The sequence below is a fragment of the Myodes glareolus genome, chromosome 8 (genome assembly GCF_982192425.1).
Source record: "Myodes glareolus chromosome 8, mMyoGla1.1, whole genome shotgun sequence".
Taxonomy (NCBI): Eukaryota; Metazoa; Chordata; class Mammalia; order Rodentia; family Cricetidae; genus Myodes; species Myodes glareolus.
In genome coordinates, this window is record NC_142033.1 from 19,074,878 (window position 1) to 19,084,313 (window position 9,436).

At 36.2% G+C, this 9,436-nt stretch overlaps 1 protein-coding gene across 1 annotated transcript; it reads right to left on the reverse strand.

The window, feature by feature from the left end:
* Positions 1–1,236: 1,236 nt before the first annotated feature.
* Odam (odontogenic, ameloblast associated) lies at positions 1,237–8,689 on the reverse strand. Its single transcript, XM_048427962.3, has 10 exons — positions 8,639–8,689; positions 8,513–8,554; positions 7,829–7,876; positions 7,145–7,387; positions 6,731–6,775; positions 4,570–4,674; positions 3,867–3,914; positions 3,139–3,210; positions 1,517–1,678; positions 1,237–1,266 (listed from the first exon to the last, which is right to left on the reverse strand). Exons 1-10 carry the CDS (start codon positions 8,687–8,689, stop codon positions 1,237–1,239), a joined length of 846 nt encoding a protein of 281 aa, XP_048283919.3.
* Positions 8,690–9,436: the final 747 nt, after the last annotated feature.

The following is a 9,436-nucleotide window of genomic DNA, read 5'->3' on the forward strand; positions in this document are numbered from 1 at the left end:
ATATTTATTCTCTTGAATGGCACAATTTTAGAGACATCCTTTATTAATACAGTTATCAAATTAATTTGCTATTATGAGCTTTATTTTTAGTATTGTTATTTTCTAGATTATATAATCATAATTACAGAATCTTTGGGAAAAATAGCCTTGTAAAGGTAGGACTTATTACATGATGTATTAATTTTTGTGACATGAAGAGTATATTAAGTAAAGAAAATGAGGAGACTAGTGAAGAGGTTTTATACCATTAAACAAATATCTATTAGTATAGAAGAGGAAAATGATCTAGAAGACAGCGAAGGTACCATCGCTTCTTCTCCCTGAAAGTAAAAAAGAACAGAGTTTCAGTATTAGTGGGTTCCTTTGAATAAAGTTGTGCAGCTATTTTAGAAATCATTTGTAAAAGAAAAAAAAACATCTCACCGGACGTTTACACTGACCAAAGCTCACACTGTTCTGAAACAGTAGCTTGAATTGATTTGCATGATACAAATAGCGCATCAGTGAGGTACTTTTCTAGAGAGGAAGGGACTGTGTTCCTAAAGGCCCTTTTCTATTGCAGACTGCTCAATGTTGCTTCTTTCAGAAGAATTTGAATGAGCTCATGAGAAATTTGAAACACCTTGTCTTTTAGTTTGTTTATTAAATGACTTTACATTCCTTTCTATGTATGTTTTTGTTAGTAGTATAACTTCAAGGATGCTTTTCTAATAAATGAATAATGTACCCTCAGTAGCCAACCAAGTTCATTTAGATAAATATCTAACCATGGTTATATTTAGGATATAATGAATTAATTTTGAAATTGCTCTGTCATTATACGATTCTTTTATTATTTTACTATACTTTATTTAAAACAAGGAGATATTAACATTATCACAGTATTTAGTTTACAAAGTGAAAAGATATCTTGGGTGGACTTACTATGTAGAGAACATGTGATTTCTTTTATATAGAAACAATATGCTCAGTATTTATGTGACTCATATCAAGTTTATAGTATAGGCAGATATGACTTTAAGAAGTTAATTTTGATGTTTAGAATTTAGGCAAATCTCATAACTGGTGTGGTCTTTATAGGCAGATTTAAACACTAGCTTGTTTTTCCATAATCTTTATGCTAAGAATTCTTTGTTAATTTTTAAATGATTTTTTGTTAAAAATTGTCAGGGCATTTAAGCTATAATTTGGTAAAAAAAATACCTACCAAAATTTCTGAGTGATTAAGACAATGTCTTATGGTTCTCTTAGGTTAACAGTCTTGACCTAGTGAGAAAGAACATTCACAAGAAGCTCGTATTACAATTAAAATCAAGTTACACCCTGAAAAATTGATTTAAAATAATAATTGTTGGCTGTTTTTATTCATATATTTCATATATATTTTATTTTATATTATGGCAATGTATTATTACTTACTTGTACTTTTATTATGATGTCTGATTTTATAAATTAATTTCTCACTTAGACCATAGAGAACAATTTTTTCCATAAAATGAATCTTTGGCCACTCTACCTTCTGTTCTGGAAGTACTGGAGCAATAGTTGGGTCTATCGCAGGAGTGAAAACATTCTTGCTGCTTGGTTTTGGGGAAGTTGAAGGCATGAAAACTCCTGCATTGTCATGTTTAAAGCCGACTGGTTCTCTTTGTGAATACAGTGGACCCCCTTCTGTGGGCTGTAAGATCAAGAACAGGACAAAGTGGTTACACCTCCAAGTAGACCCTTAAAACTTGGAAGACTGTGAAGTTAAAGGGTTGAGGGGCACAAATAGGCATCACATTAAACAATACGTGTCTTATTAGTTTTATAGCCCATAAACTATCTTAGGAAGGTTGTGATTATATTTCGCAAACATGGTTGTATATTGATAGCTACTTTTAAATTTATTCTTTGAGAAAATCATACATGTATGTGAAGTATGACTAATAAAAATCCAGAGATAGAAATTGGGGTTCAACCTGAAGATCTGAAAAGCAAAGCAGTCAGCCACTGGCTCTTACCTCTACCTAGGTCTAAAACAATGATCCTGCCTCAGGGAATATCAGAATGAGACTGAGAACTGTCTCCTATCATTTTATAATCCTCTCTAGTTCTGGTACTAAAGGTGTATGCCACTGGGATTAAAGGCGTGCACCACCCGGTTTCTATGGCAGCTAGTGTAGCTGCTGGGATTAAAGGTGTGTGTCACCACTGCCTGGTCTGTAAGGCTGACCAGTGGGGCTGTTTTACTCTCTGATCTTCAGGCAAGCTTTGTTTATTAAAATACAGATGAAATGCCACTACATGTATGCAGATGTTATGATTATATCCACCCCACATTTTCCCTTCTACCTTTTTTGGAGTTTCCTAGCACATCTCTCTCTTAACTTCTGGTCCTTCTCCTTTTTCTCCTACCTCTCTTCCTGCTCCTCCTCCACTTTTTTTTATTAACATACCCCACTGCATCCAATTAGTAATGGTATTAAACACATTGATGTGGTTCGTCCATTAATGCATGAGTTAGCCAATAGTGACTCCACCACCAAAGAAAAGGAACTTTTCCTCCCCAAGATGTCATCTGCCAATAGTGCCCCAGCTTTTAAATAAAGCGCACAGAAGAGTTCCCGGAAGAAGTTTCTCAGTAAATAGTTGCGGAATTGAATGATTTAGATTTTGACTAACAAAAATTACAGGTGGAAGATCAATAATTGTTGATATAAGTGTAACAGTATGTGGTAGTTGAATGTTATTTCTCCCTATAAACTGGTAGGAGTGGCACTATCACGAAGTGAGGCTTCGTTGAAGTAAGCTTGGCCTGATTGGAGGAAGTGTGCCATTGTGGGGGCAGGTTTTGAGGATTTCTATGGTCAAGATACTTCCCATTGTCTGCATCTACTCCATATTGCTTTCTGATCAAGACATACCCAGCACCATGTGTGCCTGCACGCCGCCATGCACCCCACATTATAATGAACTGAACATCAGAAACAGTATGTGAGCCACCCCAATTTAACATTTTCCTTATAAGCGTTGCTGTGGTCATGGTGTCTCTTCACCCTAACTTAGACACAGTGTTTGCAGTAAATGAATACTACTGAAGGAACTTGTTCTCACTTGTCAATTTCCAGTTACCCAAGGTTGTGTGAGGAATCTTACCATCCCAGGAGTTTCTGGAGCTGTGCCTACAAAGGCGTCGACAGCTAAATGCTGCTGTCCTCCTTGTACATCCTGAAGAAGCAGAAAGGTAAAGAGGTCTAAATCAGTGATGCATCAACATACATTTGCCAACCAAAGCACTTCAGCACACTTCAACTTCTTACGAGTTTAGATTTGAGAAAGAGAAAGGCCACTGTAGGCAGGAGAGAACAGATACTCGGTTGTGCTTCAGGTGTGGAAGTCTGTAAAGCATCAACCACAGGGAATGTTGTGTCTGAATGTGATGAAGCTTGGAATATGGTATTTTTTCTAGTGTCATGGAAAGAGATGTGTAAGCGACCAAGTACAAGTATCCTCACATCCTGGTTACTACTAGTGACTTGCTCCCCAGACACAGTCTCAGACTTGTTCTTTTACCTTCTATCTGATCCCTAAGACACTCAGAGAACACCCCTACTCCTGAGCACTCCCTTTCAAGGACTGACTAATACTTGCATATTTTCCATCCAAAACCATCCAATGCAAGTTCTGTAAGTCCATGCAAGTGCACATAAGAAATCTTTCTATGGTTTCTTATGTGTGCTCGCACAACAATGTATAAGTAATTCTGATTTCACCCATCTAGAAGTGTGTTCTTGGTGCTTTTTATTTGAAAGACAAACGTGTTTAATAGAGAAACAAGTAGTTCCAAATATATTTTTAGATATTAAAATTATGCATTTACTCACAGGTTCTGCTTGTTGTGATATGTATCCAAATTGATTATAGAATGGTATCTGTCAGAATTTTGAAAAAGGTATTAGATTTATTGTGACAATTTTTGTCATAAATTTCTAAAAAATGACCTCTTAAAATTATATGCATTTTACATTAATTGTTTTTTGAAAGTCTACATATTTTAGTTTCCAAAAATCATTATTAAATGTTAAGACATCTTTTAACACATATCATAAGAGACGTGAATTTAAATTCTCAAAATTTGCTTTAAGCTTAGAAAATTGAATATATGGTTATCAATTTGTATTTCAAGTTCTAGTGACTACAAGTATTTTACTTTGCAATCTTTCATATTTTAGTGTTTTCATAATAAGCATATTTATTAGGTATATATATATATATATATATATATATATATATATATATATATACATGATGAGTACTTGTAGGTTCTAAATGTGAGAAAAATCCAATTCAGAAAAAAAAATCAGTTTTGAACCTGGTTTTATTAGAGCCATTTACTGACTTCATTCATTGAGATTATAGGCTTAGTGTGTTGCCACATTAGTCTAGAGTTTGCTTCTAGGAGAGACACCCTGTCCTATTCTGTGAGGTCAAGTGATTGCACTAACCATCCTCAATTATTCTTTTCTCAGGATACTTAACTTTTTCCAAAATTGAACTAATCAGATTAAAACCAAACCCACATAGTACCTGCTCCTCAAATAGCTGCGGGCCTGTTTGCTGAGGAGATGATGTGACCGCTTGTTGAAGTTGCTCCCAGGGCAGAAACATGTAAACTGGATAGTACCCAAACATCTATTGTGTAAACATAGAAGTACACAGGAGGTTTCATCAGATCAGGATGAATAATATTTCTCACTCTCTTAATATCAGAAATACCTTTAACCTGGTATTATAGGTGTGAACTACCATCTCAAGCAAAAGCTGAACTGTGCATAACACTTTTACAGTGTTGCCAAATTTAGAAACAACTTGTACCCGAAGTGATACTGGACTTCATTTTTAGGGTTACATACTTAAAGAACTTAGGATTCAACTAAGTAAATGAAACGTGTGTTCTTTTAGCAAATAGTATCTTAAAAATGTTATATATAGGTTAGTATGCAAGCCTCTAAGGAGAGATAGTCTATGCAGTATTTTTCCTATAATCTTGAGAATTTTAATTCTACAGAACATGATATTAGAAGTTCTGCCTAGTGAACGCAAAGGAAATTAAATTAAATTCTTAATAATTTTCATTTTATTACAATAATTCTTGGACAATCAAGAGGATCAGGATTAAAAGCATGTGTTCCTCCAGTAGACGACCTGGGTTTCCTTGCCAGCACACACATGGTGGCTCACAACCACCAGTTAACTCCAGTTCTAAGGCATTCAATTCCCTCTTCTGACTTCTTGAGGCGCTACTTGCCTGTTGTGCACATACATACACATAGGCAAAACACTCACAGATGTAATAAATCTAAGTGCATTTAAAGAATAATCTTTGTGAATTTTAGAATATTAGGGAAACCTAGGAAGTGATAAAACAAATAAAAGCATCCAATGTTGCCATCTGTTGGGATTCTAGTTATGTCTATGTGCATGTACATAAAGAACCTGTGGAAAATAAGGAGCATGGTACATGGATACATTGTTTAATGCTGTGTTATGTTTTGCATCATCAGATGATTACAGTAGCTATAACATTTGAAGATAATTGCAACCATGTTTCTGAAATAAATACAATTTGCATAATAGGTTTTTATCCTTGACAAGAGTAAAAATCACCCATTAAACATTCAGAAACCCAATAATATTTGTCTGGCCAAGTAAGTGATACCTAGCGCCTAAGGTGAGGTTTGGTGTTTGTAATTTTCAAAATTGCCCACTAAGCTTTTGATGTAAAGCCAGTGTAGAGAACTGGATTAGTGGTTAAAAAGGGGGAAGAGGACTGACTTCTAATTCAGGTATTTAGTTCATTGGGATAAGATACTTAATCTCGTTAAAACTATGTTTCCCGGTCCTTGAAATGAAGTAATCGTGTTTGTCACATATCTGACTCTCTACATACTTACGATATACAATGAGATAATGTCTAGAATTGTGTTATTATGTAATAGTGGTGGGAGTGAAACTTAATTGCATATTTACACTTAGAGACAAACAGTGTAACTTTGTTTGAGCAAGTAATAGTCTTCATGTGAATAGTGATTTATATGTAGCCCTATCTTTGAATCTGAGGTATTATATGATTAGCGAGGCTAGTATTAACAGGACTTTCTGTATTAACATAACAAATTTGTTAGTTAGTATAAAATTAATTTTTTATTATTGAAGGAAAATTTTCACTTAATTATAATGTGACTCAAATCATAAGCACTGCATTCAACAGTGTGGGATGTTTCCAGTGGAGTTTTATAAGAGATGAATAATGTATGTTAGTGTTATTTTGCAATAAAAATATGATCACTATAATGTGTATTATTTATATCTACATATCAGATATAAATTCAAGATTCTCTGAAACAAAGTTTGAGAAGGTACAGAGTCAGATCCTGGGATTGTTCCCTGGTGTCGGCACTTAAAAACAGAGAAGACATGTCCTGACCTTACTGAACTCTTTCCCTCTGCATAGTGATATCGTAGGTATGCAAGGGTCCCAGAGAGCCTATTTGGCTCCTGTTCTTACAGAATCAAGTAAACCCAGCATCAGTAGATGTCTAGAGGTCAGTGATGGTGCCTCTAGCCAGTGATGGGTGGTTCACAGGGGAGAAAGCCCTGATGCTGAAGACCCAGGGGAGCAAGAGGTAGTGCTGTGGAGAGCACAGGGAGTCACATCTGTGTTAGTCATGTGATTCTGTCCACTCACCTGTGTTTGATCCTGAGGCACTTTGAAGGGAACCACATAGGACATCTGGAAAAAACAAACAAACCCAGAAAATCATGTAAACAAATCATGCTCGACTTGTTACTTAAAATTCTTGATTTGCTTTTCCTAGAGCTAGCTTTCCATGTATCATTTGCATTAGCAATATCCACTAATGTTTTATCTTCTACCCGAGTTATTATTCATGCAAATTACACATCTACATACTCCTGATTACTGACTTTAATCCAGGGCAATAGATTTTAATGTTATTTTTATATTTAAAATTAGAAAATATAAAGAGATGCTTTTCATGGTGATTGAAACAGCATAGGATACATAAGTCATAATAAGACTCTTGTCATACTACTTTATGTACTGTCTTATGGCAGCAGAATGGGAGAAGTTCCGACTTACAAGGTTAGCACCCTGTGGGGTCTGCTGCTGTGAGAGTTCTGGTGGGCCAGCCTGGCCTACTTGGGTAATCCCAAACTGTCCTGAGAAAGGTATCTGATTTGGGAATAATCCAGCAAAGCTCTCTAGTGTTGTGAGGGGGAACTGTAGGCCTCCTGGGACCTGAGCTTGCTGCTGCTGCTGCTGCTGCTGCTGCTGCTGCTGCAGAATCCCAGGGAAGGGAGAAATCCAGGGGTTAAATGCACCCTGTGAAAAACAAAGATAGAAAGAAACATTACTCTCTTGTATTAAAAACTTGAAATCAAGCCTGAGTAATAAAAATAAAAATGTAGACAATTTATATATTTTAAGTTTTATGAGAAGACATCTCAGTTGCTTATAAACTAACCTCACAAATTAGAGGGTTTCAATTGTCATGAGAATTGTGAAATGCAAGGAGTTGAAAAAAGAACACAAGTTTCTGCATAAATCTGACTGAAATCAAATTTTTTCTTTACTATTCCTTTAGGTTGGCTAGATACGGCTTTGTTTAAAATGGTTAGCTATCTCAAAAGTCATCAGAATTAGTGCCAGGCACATATAAAATTCTTAGCAATATAAATGGATGCATTTTGTTCTCATTCCACACCATAGGCCACGCTCATCAGAAACACATTCCCTCTGAACTGTGTATTTACATCGCAGTACCTGAAATCCCAGTGGCAAAAGTTGACCATTATTCAGATTGAGGAGTAACTAGAAAAGGTGAGACAACAGGAAAATGAGATGATTATGCATTCTGAAACGTCTTCTACAGAGAGAGCACAAGCCAGGGCTTGTTGACGGCTTCAGCTGTGAAGTGACACATTTCTCTACTATGACTGCATTAAACCACAGTGATTAGAGGTTCGAGTTGAAGACAAGGTCCGAGTGTAGCAATGCTGCCCCTACTATGAATGACACTGCACAGTTTTACCAGCTAAAAGTTTTTCTTATTGAAGGGAAATTTTCATTTAATTATATGTGGTGTCAGATCAGAAACGCTGTGTACAAAAGACAAGTTTTCAGTGGAGTTTTATGGCAGATGAGCAATGTGTGTTAGTGTTATTTGTAATAAAATAAGGGTGTTTATGTTTATACGTCTGTATTTAATACCCACATTAGTACTACTGGAACAAAGTGAACAGATGATACTGTGTTTGGAGAGCGCAAGATTACACAAGGAAGACAAAACAACTCTTTAAAAGCCACCCGGTAGACAAAACAACCTTACAGCTTGGAAATATGTTTGGAGATGTCTAAGACCCAGTGGCCTGGATGCAGGCTTTTATCCCTTTCCATTGTGTTTGCACTTAGAGAACACAGGAGAATGGCTTAATTACTTAAACTAACCTCGTGACTGTTGCTAGCAGACAATAGGCGATGTGAGACAAGCTAAAAAAAGAAGAAAGAAAATGGTGAAGAAAGGAAATTGCAAAGGGTTGTATGATGATATCAAGAGCACTATGCTCCACTTACCGGGGCTGATGATGTAGCTCCTAGGAGTCCAAGAAGAATTATAATTTTCATTTTCAGATGGTATACCTGCATGATGAGTTGTAATACTTAGCTTTAGAAAAGACTCCTTGCTTAAAATTTCATGACAAAAATAAAGGCATAGCAAAGTTCATCAGATGGCACTGTCAGAACCACGTGTTTGCTGAGTCAGTTTCTCTCTATTACATTTTATGGTTCAAAATAAGAGTTATCTGCATGACTATCTCTTAATGTAGGTATTTATGGAGCAAATTGTTTGCTTGACCATAAAGCTCATTTAGTGGTAGATGATGTGGCCATATCACTGTTAGCCTCTGACTGACGGGTATGCATTCTCCAATCTGTGAAGGTCCTCCCCTCCCCACCCTGCCTTGGATCAACTGACTGGGTATTTGTTACTAGGATGATCTTAATGTCTGCAGTGAAAAAAAAATCACAACAAATATCTGCCAGTCCTAGGCCAAAGAAAAAATTCCCATTAGAATTCTGATATTTATGATTATTAGCTGTGGTGGTGGCAGCATTGTCTTCCTCATCCAGGAGAAGGTAAATAGCAGTAGCTATACTTACGGTAACTGGTGGATACTTTTAACCTCTTGCCTCTATCTGTAAAAATATCTACTGTATTTCACACTGCGGCCATAGCCACACATCAGGGTGACCACTGTAGTGTATCTGAGTTTGGTTTTCGAAATATCAAAGCAAAGATCTGATGTCTTACCTTATGCCTTTGTAAGATCTGTGTCCTTTTCTTTCTCAGTTCTGCTCTTTAGATCGTCT

Excerpts from the sequence above, each read along its gene's own strand:
- Odam (XM_048427962.3), bottom strand. The coding sequence starts at position 8,689 with ATGAAAATTATAATTCTTCTTGGACTCCTAGGAGCTACATCATCAGCC. Across the intron at positions 6,776-7,144 it reads CCCCACAGGGTGCTAACCTT|ATGTCCTATGTGGTTCCCTT; the intron begins GTAAGTCGGAAC and ends TGTTTTTTCCAG. Across the intron at positions 3,211-3,866 it reads TATCACAACAAGCAGAACCT|GATGTACAAGGAGGACAGCA; the intron begins GTGAGTAAATGC and ends CTGCTTCTTCAG.